Source organism: Babylonia areolata, chromosome 15 (assembly GCF_041734735.1).
Source record: "Babylonia areolata isolate BAREFJ2019XMU chromosome 15, ASM4173473v1, whole genome shotgun sequence".
In the NCBI taxonomy this organism is placed as follows: Eukaryota; Metazoa; Mollusca; class Gastropoda; order Neogastropoda; family Buccinidae; genus Babylonia; species Babylonia areolata.
In genome coordinates this window covers 7,686,103-7,702,803 of record NC_134890.1, presented here as the reverse complement: position 1 = coordinate 7,702,803, position 16,701 = coordinate 7,686,103, and the positions used below count along the sequence as shown (strand labels likewise).

General features: G+C 45.4%; 1 protein-coding gene across 1 annotated transcript in view; it reads right to left on the bottom strand.

The window, feature by feature from the left end:
* Nucleotides 1-843: 843 nt before the first annotated feature.
* The window catches only part of LOC143290160 (uncharacterized), a 45,581-nt gene continuing 29,723 nt past the window's right edge, over nucleotides 844-16,701 (bottom strand). The window contains exon 2 of the mRNA XM_076599465.1: nucleotides 844-2,628. Coding sequence (XP_076455580.1) covers nucleotides 2,336-2,628 — 293 coding nt within the window. The 3' untranslated portion in view covers nucleotides 844-2,335. The remainder of the gene's footprint in view (nucleotides 2,629-16,701) is intronic.

Sequence of the window (16,701 nt, the reverse complement as noted above, 5' to 3'; positions counted from 1 at the left end):
TCTGTAAACCCTATATTATAAACGCGAATAACTTTGTTCTACATCCAGCAAAGTCTGGTCTCCATGTACACACACCACCAGCCTCACCCTCACCCTCACACACCACCAGCCTCACCCTCACCCTCACACACCACCAGCCTCACCCTCACCCTCACACACCACCACCCTCACCCTCACACACCACCAGCCTCACCCTCACACACCACCAGCCTCACCCTCACCCTCACACACCACCAGCCTCACCCTCACACACCACCAGCCTCACCCTCACCCTCACACACCACCAGCCTCACCCTCACCCTCACACACCACCAGCCTCACCCTCACCCTCACACACCACCACCCTCACCCTCACACACCACCAGCCTCACCCTCACACACCACCAGCCTCACCCTCACCCTCACACACCACCAGCCTCACCCTCACCCTCACACACCACCAGCCTCACCCTCACCCTCACACACCACCAGCCTCACCCTCACTCTCACACACCACCAGCCTCACCCTCACCCTCACACACCACCAGCCTCACCCTCACCCTCACACACCACCAGCCTCACCCTCACCCACACACACACCACCAGCCTCACCCTCACCCTCACACACCACCAGCCTCACCCTCACACACCACCAGCCTCACCCTCACTCTCACACACCACCAGCCTCACCCTCACACACCACCAGCCTCACCCTCACACACCACCAGCCTCACCCTCACACACCACCAGCCTCAACCTCACACACCACCACCCTCACCCTCACACACCACCAGCCTCACCCTCACACACCACCAGCCTCACCCTCACCCTCACACACCACCAGCCTCACCCTCACCCTCACACACCACCAGCCTCACCCTCACTCTCAGTTCAACACTGCAGTCGGCGAATTACAACAGCCTAATACAACTGACCAATCGCACAGCACATCACATTATTTATCAAGTGTATGACTCTTGCCAAGCTCAATACTGCATTCGGCGCTTTACAACGGCCAATCACGACCGGTGTCTTTCTATTTTGATAAACGCACACAATTCTTCCAAACCCAGTGCCACGCTCGGCCCATTATAACAATGACATAACCAGCTAGCCTCTCGCAGACATACTCTCAGTGACACAGACAGTTGTGACGACACTGCTGCTGACTTCGGCACGTGACGGCTTAGAGTACCGGACTTTCATTAATTGGGGTCTTGGGTTCGAATTCCAGCTGCGTCTGGTGGTTCAAAGGTTGAGGTTTCCCCGATCTCCCAAGGTCAACATAATGTGCAGACCTACTAGTGCTGAACCCCGTTCGTGAGTACCCATATGCAGAACATCACACAGGCGCATTAAAGATCCTGTAATCGACATCAGTGTTGGTGGGTGACAGAAACACGGACATACCTTTCATGCATACCCCCGAAAGCGGGATATGGCTGCCTTATTGGCGGGGTAAAACACCCAGCATAGCCCACATGCACATAAGAGTGAATGTGAGATTCCATCCCGTCCCACGAACAGAAAAGAAACATTCGTCGTCATAACTTCTACACACAGTACCTGTCTCATGGAGCACCATATTTGCGATTCTGACACGGATAATTGAGCCGATTAATATTTATTATACACAACGATCTATAACACACACACACACACACACACACACACACACACACACACACACATATACTCACAGAGCACCACCACCACCACCACCTCAACCACCACCACCAATCTCACCAATCTCACACATGATTTTTTTTAACACAGACAATGTGCACTCGGCGAGTTATATAAGGTTGTTCGTACACCATAGAATTCTCTCTCTCTCTCTCTCTCTCTCTCTCTCTCTCTCTTCTTTCTTTTTAACCGTAGACAAATCTGCCACTGCAATCGGTGATTGCATTGTCGCCCACGTCACAACCAATTCCATAGCACATAAGTCATATCATATTTTTGGAAACACACATTGCTTGCTGAATTCACCACTATGTTTGACATTATTATAAATGTACACACACACACACACACACACACACACACACACGACATGGAACAGTTCTGCCGAACGGATTACCACGTTGTTTAAACATCCGCAAGACAAAATCGGCAAATCTGACACTTAAAAATGAGTATACATATAGTAGTTGTAGTAGTAGTAGTTATTGTTGGTGTTGTTGCTGTCATTGTTGACGTCGTTTTGTTGTAGAAGTCTTAACTTTTATGTCTTTCCACTGTATGTGTGTGTGTGGGGGGGGGGGAGGGGGGGTTGGGGGTGTATAGTAACTGCCAGCTCTCCAACACAACAAGTCTTCCACCAACAACATCTCTCTTTTTCGTGTTTTTCCTTTTACAGTGAAGACAGCTCTCCACCGCTCAGGTCCGGGCTGAGGTCCAGGGTCGTCCCTTCCACCAGTCGGGTCTTGGTGTTGGGCAGTCGGTGCTCCTTCTTCCACTTCATCCGTCGGTTCTGGAACCAGATCTTGATCTGCCGCTCCGTCAGGCACAGCGCATGCGCGATCTCGATGCGTCGCCTCCGCGTGAGGTAACGGTTGAAGTGGAACTCTTTTTCCAGCTCCAGAATTTGGTGGCGGGTGTAAGCCGTCCGGTTGCGTTTGCAGTCGTTGAGGCATGAGGCGTTACCTGCAGGGAGACATACAGAGCCAGATGAAGTGGATGCTAAAAACATCGACAGCAACAATTGTTATTTGGCTTTAGTGAGAGACAGAGAGAGATGGAGTGAGGGAAAGAGGAAGATAGGGAAAGAGAGAGAGAGGCGGGATGGTGCTAGTTACCGAGAGACAGAGAGTGAGAGACAGAGAGAGAAAGGGGTATCAGAGACAGAGAGAGAAAGGGGTGTCAGAGACAGAGAGAGAAAGGGGTATCAGAGACAGAGAGAGAAAGGGGTGTCAGAGACAGAGAGAGAAAGGGGTGTCAGAGACAGAGGCTGGGGACCGGAAGGGGTGGTGGCGGTGGAGACCTGTAAACCCTGTCACTTGGACAATCAATTCTGTTCACATCAATCAATCTGAATGCAAGCAATGTTATGTCACCCTATCCAAAAGACAAACAAACAAGAAACAGCAAACAAACAAACAAAACGCAAACAAAGAACAAGACAAAGTGTGTTTATCCGCAAGGTGTGCTCTCAAGACCCTGACCAGTGCGTTGGGTTTACACGTGTCGGCAGTCTGCTCACTCTCTTTGGTTTCTTTTTTTTTTATATCAAAGCAGATTAGGTGTAGTGTATGTCGATCAGTCCGCACATGTCGATGCCTCCGTGAAATTGAAACTGTCAGTCCATTACAACACTCAAACCTTGTACAGTGACAAACAAAGTGTAAGGTTGAAAACAAAAACAACTGTCCGCCCACCCTATTTGTTTTTTGTTTCACTTGTGAAAACAAAGTGAGTCTATATAATAACCTGGTGTTCACTTGTTTGTGTGTCCGTGTGTGTGTGTGTGTGTGTGTGTGTGTGTGTGTGTGTGTGTGTGTGTGTTAAACTTTAACATAATCATTAAAAAATTTCTCCGGAAATAGTTTGTCTGCTAATATCCAGTTTTGATTAAACATGGTAGAAAAAAAATATTTATAATTATTCAAATAATAGGTTGTAAGTCTTCCACATTTAGCCGTATTTCCGAATCATTAACGGTTTATTTCGCTGAGGTTCCGAATCCAGAAGATTATAGTTGGGCTCTTCCCAGTTGCCTGAAGGTTTGTTGGGGTTGACATCGTTTTTTTGTTTTTGTTTTTGTTTTGTTTTGTTTTGTTTTTTCGTTCGCAGTTGGAAAGAAAAGACAGAAATACAAAATCTGAACAGAGCACACAGAATGACACTTAGACACTTACAACACAATCGCCGTGTTTACTGCACATGAATGTTTCAAAGTGGATACTGAACTAGAGTGAACATAAAATGTTGAATGGACGGCACCTTTCACAGTTTCTGTTTCGACAGCTTGCACCACTGTGCACAGATCTGGAGAAAACGTGTTGCGGTGTGCCTGAGGTGATGGCAATGTCTCCTTTACCGTGAACTTATCCTAAATAATCGAGATACATTAAGATAACGTGATTTAATGATGTTGTCACCCCGAACACAGTAATCAATCTACAGTGTTAAAAAAAAAGTATGATACTAAATTTTTCATGGTAGCATGCAGATGTGTTATGGCCTTGTGGTATGTCTTCCTTCCCAGCATTGTTATGCATGATTTGATCGTTATGGCCTTGTGGTATGTCTTCCTTCCCAGCATTATTATGCATGATTTGATCGTTATGGCCTTGTGGTATGTCTTCCTTCCCAGCATTATTATGCATGATTTGATCGTTATGGCCTTGTGGTATGTCTTCCTTCCCAGCATTATTATGCATGATTTGATCGTTATGGCCTTGTGGTATGTCTTCCTTCCCAGCATTATTATGCATGATTGGATCCCACTACAATCCCTTCTTTTCATTCCAGCATTGTAGTATTTAATAAAGAGTACACTTTTAACGATATTATTTTCTATTTATACTCTTGATTCTTTTACTGGATAAAGTGCATATCACACGTGAATCTTGAAGGCCTTGCCTCTCTTGTTTTTAATAGCATCCAAAAATTTCACTTTACTGAAAAGCACACATCCTCTACCTATACTACGTCTGAATAAGTAACAATATACAATATAACTGTCCTATCTAATTATGCTAAAATCATAAACAGATTATAATGATAACAACAACAAAAACAACGTTATTGACGAAGAAGGGCGACTGCACCATGTCAAAATGCCACCAAGGCTTACGTCCAGCCCTCGTCAATACAGACTGCACCATGTCAAAATGCCACCAAGGTTTACGTCCAGCCCTCGTCAATACAGACTGCACCATGTCAAAATGCCACCAAGGTTTACGTCCAGCCCTCGTCAATACAGACTGCACCATGTCAAAATGCCACCAAGGTTTACGTCCAGCCCTCGTCAATACAGACTGCACCATGTCAAAATGCCACCAAGGTTTACGTCCAGCCCTCGTCAATACAGACTGCACCATGTCAAAATGCCACCAAGGTTTACGTCCAGCCCTCGTCAATACAGACTGCACCATGTCAAAATGCCACCAAGGTTTACGTCCAGCCCTCGTCAATACAGACTGCACCATGTCAAAATGCCACCAAGGTTTACGTCCAGCCCTCGTCAATACAGACTGCACCATGTCAAAATGTCACAAAGGTTTACGTCCAGCCCTCGTCAATACAGACTGCACCATGTCAAAATGCCACCAAGGTTTACGTCCAGCCCTCGTCAATACAGACTGCACCATGTTAAAATGTCACAAAGGCTTACGTCCAGCCCTCGTCAATACAGACTGCACCATGTCAAAATGCCACCAAGGTTTACGTCCAGCCCTCGTCAATACAGACTGCACCATGTCAAAATGCCACCAAGGTTTACGTCCAGCCCTCGTCAATACAGACTGCACCATGTCAAAATGCCACCAAGGTTTACGTCCAGCCCTCGTCAATACAGACTGCACCATGTCAAAATGTCACAAAGGTTTACGTCCAGCCCTCGTCAATACAGACTGCACCATGTCAAAATGCCACCAAGGTTTACGTCCAGCCCTCGTCAATACAGACTGCACCATGTCAAAATGTCACAAAGGCTTACGTCCAGCCCTCGTCAATACAGACTGCACCATGTCAAAATACCACAAAGGTTTACGTCCAGCCCTCGTCAATACAGACTGCACCATGTCAAAATGCCACAGAGGCTTATGTCCAGCCCTCGTCAATACAGACTGCACCATGTCAAAATGCCACAGAGGCTTATGTCCAGCCCTCGTCAGTACAGACTGCACCATGTCAAAATGCCACAGAGGCTCACGTCCAGCCCTCGTCAATACAGACTTCTGTTTGTCCGTTCTGTGTTGTCTCATTATATGTGTTGCTCCAAGGTATGTTTTCTATTTCTGCTATTTACTGAATGGCAGCTAAAATGTACAGTTGAAATCAAGCAGGTTATTACAAGTGGAAAATGTTAAATTTTGCTCGACAACTCTTCCTTTCTTTGCTATTTCTTTATGTTCATAAGTTGGGCATGTTGTTTGGTAAACGATCTTGTATGAGTTAAGTATCAGTATTAGTAACTCAAGGAGACGTCACTGCGTTCGGACAAATCCACACACGCTACACCACATCTACTAAGCAGATGCCTGACCAGCAGCGTAATCCAACGCGCTTAGTAAGGCCTTGAGAAAAAAATCATCAAATTAATGAATAAATAATTAAACAAATAAATGAGTAAATGAAATAAAGAAAAAATAATATGTATAATTTTTAAGGTAATAATAATAATAAATGAATTTTTAAAAGATAATAATTAAATAAATGGATAAAATCAAACAAAAAGACAGTAATGGTAATAAATAAACAAATAAGCAAGTAAATGTAAAACACACACACACACACACACACACACACACACACACACACACACACACACACACACACACACACACACACACACACACACACACACACATACACAAATATGCAACGAACATGCAGTTTCACAGATATGAAATCACAAACGTAAGTGCACAGACCCAACTACACATAGAAGCACACGAGCGGCCCCCCCCCCCCCCCCCCACCCCGCCCCCCACCTTCCTTCCGCCACCACCCCCACCCTACCCTCCTCTCACCCCCCTCCGCCATCCCTACTCCCCCTCTCCCCGCCGTCCCTCCACACGCACATTCCTAGGCTACGTATCGCAGCTTCCATGGCACACACACAAACACACACACACGCGCGCGCGCGCGCCCATACTCCCCAACTACCCCCGCGCCCTCCCCCCCCCCCCACACACACACATACACATATATATGCACACAAACTCTCTCTCTCTCTCTCTCTCTCTCTCTCTCTCTCTTTGGATAGTATATACAAACAGATGTCTCGATCAGTAGCAAAATGTATCTTTCATTCAGTTAAGATCCGGCAAAAAACATGAAATATTGATCAGTGCATTAGCTTTGATTACTGGTAGTAGTGAAGGTGTTACACCTTATTAGCTACCCTGGGGACTACTTGTTGCATGTAACTAAATGCTATGCTAAGATTATTGTTACTAATATTGGAGTCTATAATGAAGATATTGTCACCACTACTTCGTCCTCATCCCCACCAAACCCCAATGCAATTGTAATTATGCCTGTGGCCTATATGCAGTTAAATAATTCGCATTCGCATTCTGTCTCTCGCGAGCGAGCGAGAGAGCGGGCGTGTGTGTGTGTGTGTGTGTGTGTGTGTGTGTGTGTGTGTGTGTGTGTGTGTGACTGGGGAGGTGAGGGCAGCTTTTAGCAAGTCAGTAATCATACTACCAGTACTGCTACTACTTACTTCAGCCGCCGCGGCTGCTCCTGCTGCTACTATTTTTTTTTTTTTTAATAGCGCTGAACCTTGAAAAGAGACAAGTCAAAGAACTCACACACCAGTCACTGACACGCATGCACAGTTCTAATTCACAGACGAAAAGCAAAATTGGTGAATACATGTAGAAAGAAAGCTGGAGAAAGTAGACCAGGAAGAGACAGGGGGGAGAGGAAACGACCCAGGGGACTATTTTGAAGAGAGGGAGGATTTAAGTCCAGCCTTGAAAGAGCTGAGTGCAGAGACATGACGAACAGTAAAAACAAGGTCCGGAGACAGAGAGAGTTGTGGCCGACTGTGGTGTGTTGGATCTGGGTTCGCGGAATCAGAGTGGATCCGAAACTGATCGAAGAGTGCAAGATGGGGTGTAGAGGTGAAGGCAGACTTGTTAATACAGACGGCCGCAATAGCCGAGTCGGGTTCGAATCTCAGTAACGGCGCCTGGTGGGTATAGGGTGGAGATTTTTCCGATCTCGCAAGTGCAGACTGCTAGTGCCTGAATCCCATTCGTGTATATACATAAGCAGAAGACCAAATACTCACGTTAAAGATCCTGTAATCCATGTCAGTGTTCGGTGGGTTATGGAAACAAGAACATTGCTCAGTTCAGTTTCGTCCGCATCAAGTGTAACTTATTGAAGATGTCATCCAGTTCTGAATGTCCACGTAGCAGTCAGGCGTTTCCTGCAGAGAGATGACAATTTTTCAGGGGTATCCCACTTCCGAAGTTGAGTGTCATCAGCACAAGAATGACTGACAACGTGGCGGTTTTAATTTAGCGAGGGGAGCAGTGTACAATGTGAAGAGCACGGGGTTTAAAACAGATCCCTGTAGGACTCAAGGTTCGATTTTAATGGGCTCAGCCTGGCAACTGGCACTGACAGACTGGGATCGGTCGGCGAAATATGATATGAACCAGCTGAGAGCATGTCACATGTATAATGAAGACGGGGGAGAAGGATGGAACTGTCCATTGTGTCAAAACTGTGTCAGAGGCAGTATCTGAATGATACACGGACTATCATGGTACATATATGTATGTGTGATAAACATTTTATCACAAACATCCAGAGTGTGATTTTTCTCATTTCTATGGTGCACATCCGGAGGGTGATATCTCTGTCTCTCTCTGTCTCTCTCTCTCTCTCCCTCTCTGTCTCTCTGTCTCCCTCTCTCTTTCACCCCGGGACGCAAAAAGTGGAAGGGTAAGGACTTTAAATGAGAGCAGTCATGCACACTGGGAAGGCCATGTCAACAGCTGTGATAAGATCACAATCTGGGACGTGTTGCAAGCAGCTCTGGGACTCTAAACAAAACGACACCACACACAGGGCCTCTCTCTTGCCCCCTGAACCCTCCCCCCCTTTACTTCCTGTCACCCCCCTCCACACACACACACACACACACACACACACACCTACCTACACACCTACAGGTGTATGGTGTCTGTAATTTGTTTGGATAAAAAAGATAGGGAGGATACGTAAAAGAAGGACTCACATTCACACACGGCCAATGTGTCGTGAGTGTGTGTGCGTGCGTGCGTGCGAGTGTGTGTGTATATGTGTGTTGTGGTGTGGTGTGTGTGTGTGTGTGCGTGTGTTTGTGCGTGTGCGTGCGTGCGTGCGTGTGTTTGTGTGTGTGTGCGTGCGTGCGCGCGCGCGCGCGTGTGTGTGTGTGTGTGGGTGCACGTATGCTCGCATCCCATTTTCATTGGTTAAGTAGTCCATGCTTAGATAGGAAACATCTTTTTCATTTAACGGATGGTAAGAAGAAAAACGAAATGTATGGAGACACGAGGCAGAGAGAAAGACGATAGCAACAACAACAACAAAAAATAGAAGCGAAGAAAATAAATTACAAAATCAATTGATAAATAAGATATACGTGCATGTGCTAATATGTTGGGTATATATACAAGCGCGTGTAGCTGCGTGTGTGAAGACTGGAGAGCAGTTAGGTGCTGACGTAGTTGTGAATGATCACCTCACAAAAGGAAATGAACGTTTTCTTATGGTCGGGCCTTTTTTTCTTCACACGTCCTTCCCTTATCCTCACCACACCCTCCTCAACTTGTCACAAAGGACACTGTGTGTGTGTGTGTGTGTGTGTGTGTGTGTGTGTGTGTGTGTGTGTGTGGTGTGTGTGTGTGTGTGTGTGTGAGTGTGGTGTGTGTGTGTGTGTGTGTGTGTGTGTGTGTGTGTGTGTTTCACTCCCCTAACAGGTGGTCCGGTCAGAAGTCAGTCGCCACCCACGATCTCATCTAGCTCACCTTCCTCCTTGTCCCCATATCCCCCCCCCTGCACCCCCCCCCCTACACCCCCCCACCTCTCTCTCTCTCTCCTCTCTCTACAACCGCCATCCCCTCCGCCCACCCCCCACACTACCTCACCTCTCTCCGTCAGCCACGCCTACCTTCACCTCCACTGAGATATTTATGTCTACAAGTATACGTCTATTGTCCCCATCCCCCTCTACTCCTTAACCACCCTCCCCCCCATCACCCTCCCCCCATCCCATCCGCTTCAACCCCCACCCTGTCCATGCCCCTCTTCTTCCTCCTCACGCCCTAATCCTGTCATGCGCAGTAATGATATTCTTCTGCTGCCCCAGTTTTCCTTGCCTTTTGTTGTCGGTCTGCACTTGTTGCTGGTTGTGCTGCATCCTTTCTTTCCCTTTCCGTTTCAAGGAGGCGTTAAAGCGTGCAGACCGATCCATATACGCTACACCACACAGAATATCATTCTCTCTCTCTCTCTCTCTCTCTGCATCTCTCTCCCATAATTGTAAGAAATGAATCCACGAAATTCATACACCAATAATGGAGGACATATAAAACATAAAATGTATCAGGGCTGAAAGCATGTGTAAAGCAAATCTATCTACAAGCAACTAACCCCTTGGAAAATTGAACAAAAACTAAAAAGCACCCAGAGATCGGTGCTCTCTCTCTCTCTCTCTCTCTCTCTCTCTCTATCACACACACACACACACATAACCACACACGCACACATACACACAGAAAGAGAGGGGGGGGGGTGAGAGAGAGACGAGGCAGAAGTGAGAGAGAAACAGGCAGACAGACTAGGCACAAAGCAAAATGAATTGAAAAGAGACATGCACGTGCATGCGCTATCGTGCCAACAAACGCAAGCAAGCGCGCGCACACACACACACACACACACACACACACACACACACACACACACACATTCCAAGAAAAGGATAAAAGAAACAAAGAACCACCCATCCTATAGAAAAAATGCAACAACATTATGACAAATAATCTTAATGCACCTCTATTTTGTAAAAATATCATCTTTCTTTTTTTTTCTTCTTTCCTTTTTCTCTTAAACATTCATCATCATAAATGCCCACCCGTGTCGGGCGAATCTGGACAGTTTTACACGCCTGCCACATAACAGATGAGATCGTGGTAATCAAGACAATTAGAAATAACAAGATCACCTACCACTGCATCACACTTTTTTTTAATCCACTGCTTCCGACAAATTCTAATAACAGGACGAATAAAGAGCGGCCCAGATGACGTTTCGAGAACGTCATTTCTGCCATGACGCATGTAAAACGTCATTCTGGAGGCAGGTGTGTGTGTGTGTGTGTGTGTGTGTTTGGGGAAGGAGGACAGATTTCATGAAATGACGTTGGTTGGAACTGACGGTGAGTGTCGCCTTCTGAGTGACCCCTGGAAATTTATCACATAGTTAATCGTTTATTTTCAGTTGTGTGTGGGGAGGGGATGGGGGCGGAGGGGTGGGGGGTGTCGGTGGGAGGAGCTGGTGTGCTGGTAAAGGTGACGGTGGGGGTGATGAATAAAGATAAAGAAAATGTTTTGTCTCCCATTCTCACAAGGACCGTAAAAAAACATTCGTCATAATGCATACATACATACATACATCTCTCTCATATATATATATATATATATATATATATATATATATATATATATATATATATATATATATATATGTGTGTGTGTGTGTGTGTGTGTGTGTGTGTGTGTGTGTGTGTGTGTGTGTAAACGACTGCTAACATGTAAACGACTTATCCCTTGAGAAAGGAACGTGATCGTTCTTTTTTTCTTTTTTCTCTTCGCACACACGCTCTCTCTCTCTCTCTCTCTCTCTCTCTCTCTCTATATATATATATATATATATATATATATATATGTATATATATATATATATATATATATATATATATATATATATATGTATATATATATATATATATATATATATATATATATACATATATACAGTGTGTGTGTGCGTGCGTGCGTGTGTGTGTGTGTGTGTGTGTGTGTGTGTGTGTTGCTGCATGAAATGAGGAACGGGAAGAGGAAGGGACTGTGTTTGGATGGTGAGGGAAGAGGGAGGGATGGTGAGGGAAGAGGAAGGGACTGTGTTTGGATGGTGAGGGAAGAGGGAGGGATGGTGAGGGAAGAGGAAGGGACTGTGTTTGGATGGTGAGGGAAGAGGGAGGGACTGTGTTTGGATGGTGAGGGAAGAGGGAGGGATGGTGAGGGAAGAGGGAGGGATGGTGAGGGAAGAGGAAGGGACTGTGTTTGGATGGTGAGGGAAGAGGGAGGGACTGTGTTTGGATGGTGAGGGAAGAGGAAGGGACTGTGTTTGGATGGTGAGGGAAGAGGGAGGGATGGTGAGGGAAGAGGAAGGGACTGTGTTTGGATGGTGAGGGAAGAGGGAGGGACTGTGTTTGGATGGTGAGGGAAGAGGGAGGGACTGTGTTTGGATGGTGAGGGAAGAGGGAGGGATGGTGAGGGAAGAGGGAGGGACTGTGTTTGGATGGTGAGGGAAGAGGAAGGGACTGTGTTTGGATGGTGAGGGAAGAGGGAGGGATGGTGAGGGAAGAGGGAGGGACTGTGTTTGGATGGTGAGGGAAGAGGAAGGGACTGTGTTTGGATGGTGAGGGAAGAGGGAGGGAAGAGGGTGGAATGAAAAAAACCCAAATCGTCCGTCACTGTGACACGAAGTGAATTAAGCGTTTCATAGTTTCCTGATACAGGTAACATATATATATATATATATGTGTGTGTGTGTGTGTGTGTGTGTGTGTGTGTGTGTGTGTGTGTGTGTGTGTGTGTGTGTGCGTGCGTGTGTACTCAAACAAAATAAAAACAGAGAGAGAGAGAGGAGAGAGAGAGACGACGACGACGGCGCACTGTGAAGACTGCAGACAATATTAATGGACACGTTGCACTCCATCATTACACGGAATTACCCTTACAACAACACGCACACAAACAGGCTAATGCGTACTTCCCTTTATGACAAATCCTATTAATCATGGTGAAAGCAGAGGGAGAGAAAGAGAGAGAGAGAGAGAAAGAGGGACAGAGAAAGAGACAGGAATAGACAGACAGACAAACAGAGATCTAAAGAGAATTAGTGAGACTTAGAAAGATGGCTCAGACATAGAGGGAGCAAAATGGGTGATATGAAGAGACAGAGAGACAGACAGACAGACAGAAAGAGAGACAGAGAGAGACAGAGACACAGAAAGAGAGAGAGAAATGTAGAAACGAAGCAAAAGCAGAGACAAAGAGAGCTACACACACAGGGAAGCACACAAACAAACGAAGACAGTGAGTGAGCACATGAGAGGGAGTGGTCACACTGGCTGCACACACCGCTGTGTCTTCCCCCGTCTGCCCAGGAAGAAAGCTGTGCAACTTCCTAAGTGGTCCTCGTCGTTTTGTGAACCCAGTGAAATATAATATAATATAATATAATATAATATAATATAATATAATATAATATATTTCGTCCTTGCAACGTTTGTGCTTGTAAAGCATTCAGAGCTCCAACTGGCTGAAAGGCATTCAACAATTTGTCATCATCATTTCTTGTCAGTGTTGTCGAAATTTTGTTGTTCTTGCTTTTATGCACGCCATGAACACATAATACGCCTCTCTCTCTCTCTCTCTCTCTCTCTCTCTCTCTCTCTCTCTCTCTCTCTCTCTCTCTCTCTCTCTCACACACGCACACACAGAAACACACATGCACACGCACGCAAGCACGCACGCACGCACGCGCGCACACACACACACACACACACACACACACACACACACACACACACACACACACACTGTTGTATTCGTCTGACACTATATCTAGCGAAAAGACGTTCGTCAAATAAAACAAAAATACATTTCTTGAATGTCGTGTTAATGCAATGTTGGTTTTTACGATGCAGTGAAAGATGTGTATGTATGCATATCTCTCTCTCTCTCTCTCTCTCTCTCTCTCTCTCTCTCTCTATATATATATATATATATATATATATAATATATATATATATACATATGTGTGTGTGTCTGCTTGCGTGCGTGCATGCGTGTGCGTGTGTGTTTGAGATATGATCAGTTCTGAACACGACTTTTAACAAGCCATGAATTACGCAGCAGAAGTCGCCTCTTGATTGCAGAGCGCTGAATCACGCCGCAGCAAAACCCAAGCCCACCCCATTCCATCATTTTGTCCCCCCACCTCAACCCACCCAACCTCCCCCCTCCCTACCACCCCATTCGTCCTGTCCGCCCCACCCCACTCACCCCCACCCCACCCTCACCCTCCCACCCCCGTCGCCTCCCCCTCGCCACCTCCAACCTATCTAATTTAAGATTGAGGAGGGAAATTAGTACGTCTGGAGAAGAGAGATTGATTTGGCGATAAATGGGACGAATATTATTTGAGGCGTTAGAAGGGTGGTGGTGGTGGTGGTGGTTGTGAGCTGGGAATGGTGGATGTGGTGGTGTGGTGATCACATTTAGTTCGTTTCAGAATGCAGCTTCTTTTCATAGCTTACGGAAGAGTTTTTGAAAAAAAATCAGCGAGCAAAAGATGCACACAGATGAATGTACGCACATACCACACACACACACACACACACACACACACACACACACACACACACACATGTTTTTCCCTTTTCTTGCTAATAACGTCAACATTCTATTTAAGTGTTAGCTTGTTTTCCTGTTATAAGTTTCTCTCTCTTTGAGCATGGATATAATTTATCTAAATATTTGTGTTGATGTAATCAATACAATGTATATAGATTTGTCATTCTCTCTCTCTCTCTCTCTCTCTCTCTCTCTCTCTCTCTCTCTCTCTCTCTCTCGCTGTGACTCGCAAAATCCAGAACCACTGCCTTTGATTTGAATGAACGTAAAGTTATAATCATTACTTTTTGCACCGACAAACTAGGAAATTAACCTTTTTTCCTCAAGATACCTTGACAGCAGACCTGAACATAAATATGAATATAGAGAGATATATACACAGTGTGTGTGTGTGTGTGTGTGTGTGTGTGTGTGTGTGTGTGTGTGTGTGTGTGTGTGTGAGTGAGTGAGTGTGCGCGTGTATGTGTGTGAGTGTGTGTGTGTGTGTGTGTGTGTGTGTGTGTGTGTGTGTGTGTGTGTGTGGATCAAAGGTCCCATAGCCTGTGACGGCCATGCGGACAGTCCATTCACATCCACCATGACTTGGGCTGGACACAGGAAGACAGTTCCCAGTCCTCTCCTTCCGTCCTTTGAACCTTCCATGACCCAGGTCAGGTAGCCATTCACACCTCAGTGGAGTGAGGCACATCGGAGTGCCTTTCTTTGGACACACACCGTGCAGAAACGGGCCTCCAACCCTGATCACTGGTGAACACTGGATCACAAGTCCTACGACTATCCATCTTTATCACGGCGCCGCAGTCATTTGTATTGAGGTTTTATATCAATAACCAGTTGTAATGTGTGAGCGCGTGTGCCACTGAAGTCTGAATGAAGGACACAGGAAACCATGATGAGCGCTGGTCTTAAGGCAGCTGTCAGCTGGTCCTACCAAGGCAGGCAGCCTGCTGGCCATGTGACTCCGCGTGAGTACAGTGCTCACGTTGTTTTCTGTGACTGAAGACAGGCGTTGTACAGGTATCATGTGACTGAAGACAGGCGTTGTACAGGTATCATGTGACTGAAGATAGACGTTGTACAGGTATCATGTGACTGAAGATAGACGTTGTACAGGTATCATGTGACTGAAGATAGACGTTGTACAGGTATCATGTGACTGAAGACAGGTGTTGTACAGGTATCATGTGACTGAAGATAGGCGTTGTACAGGTATCATGTGACTGAAGATAGGCGTTGTACAGGTATCATGTGACTGAAGATAGGCGTTGTACAGGTATCATGTGACTGAAGATAGACGTTGTACAGGTATCATGTGAAGATAGGCGTTGTACAGGTATCATGTGAAGATAGACGTTGTACAGGTATCATGTGACTGAAGATAGACGTTGTACAGGTATCATGTGACTGAAGATAGGAGTTGTACAGGTATCATGTGACTGAAGATAGACGTTGTACAGGTATCATGTGAAGATAGACGTTGTACAGGTATCATGTGACTGAAGATAGACGTTGTACAGGTATCATGTGACTGAAGACAGGAGTTGTACAGGTATCATGTGACTGAAGATAGACGTTGTACAGGTATCATGTGACTGAAGAAAGGCGTTGTACAGGTATCATGTGACTGAAGATAGACGTTGTACAGGTATCATGTGACTGAAGATAGGCGTTGTACAGGTATCATGTGACTGAAGATAGACGTTGTACAGGTATCATGTGACTGAAGACAGGAGTTGTACAGGTATCATGTGACTGAAGATAGACGTTGTACAGGTATCATGTGACTGAAGACAGGCGTTGTACAGGTATCATGTGACTGAAGATAGGAGTTGTACAGGTATCATGTGACTGAAGATAGACGTTGTACAGGTATCATGTGACTGAAGATAGACGTTGTACAGGTATCATGTGACTGAAGACAGGCGTTGTACAGGTATCATGTGACTGAAGATAGACGTTGTACAGGTATCATGTGACTGAAGATAGACGTTGTACAGGTATCAATAAGAAGAAAAAGAGAAATGACACAATTACTACTAATAATAATTTGTAATATGGTCTGCTTTTTAAAACATCTTTTGGTGGTAGTAATTGTTTCATCTTCTAAGTATTTATGTATGTATGTATACGTATCTACATACCTATGTATCATCAGTGGGGTTTACACATTCAAAATGAAAGAAAAGAATGTATGGCTGTTGTAATGTAAAAGCAAAAAGTTTCTGAATAAAAAATCAGTAATATGATAACAATAACAACAGCAACAATGATAACAATAATAATAAGAAGAATGCACCTGGCTCCATGACGTCAGTAGATCTGCGGAGAAGGAATGACTGAATAT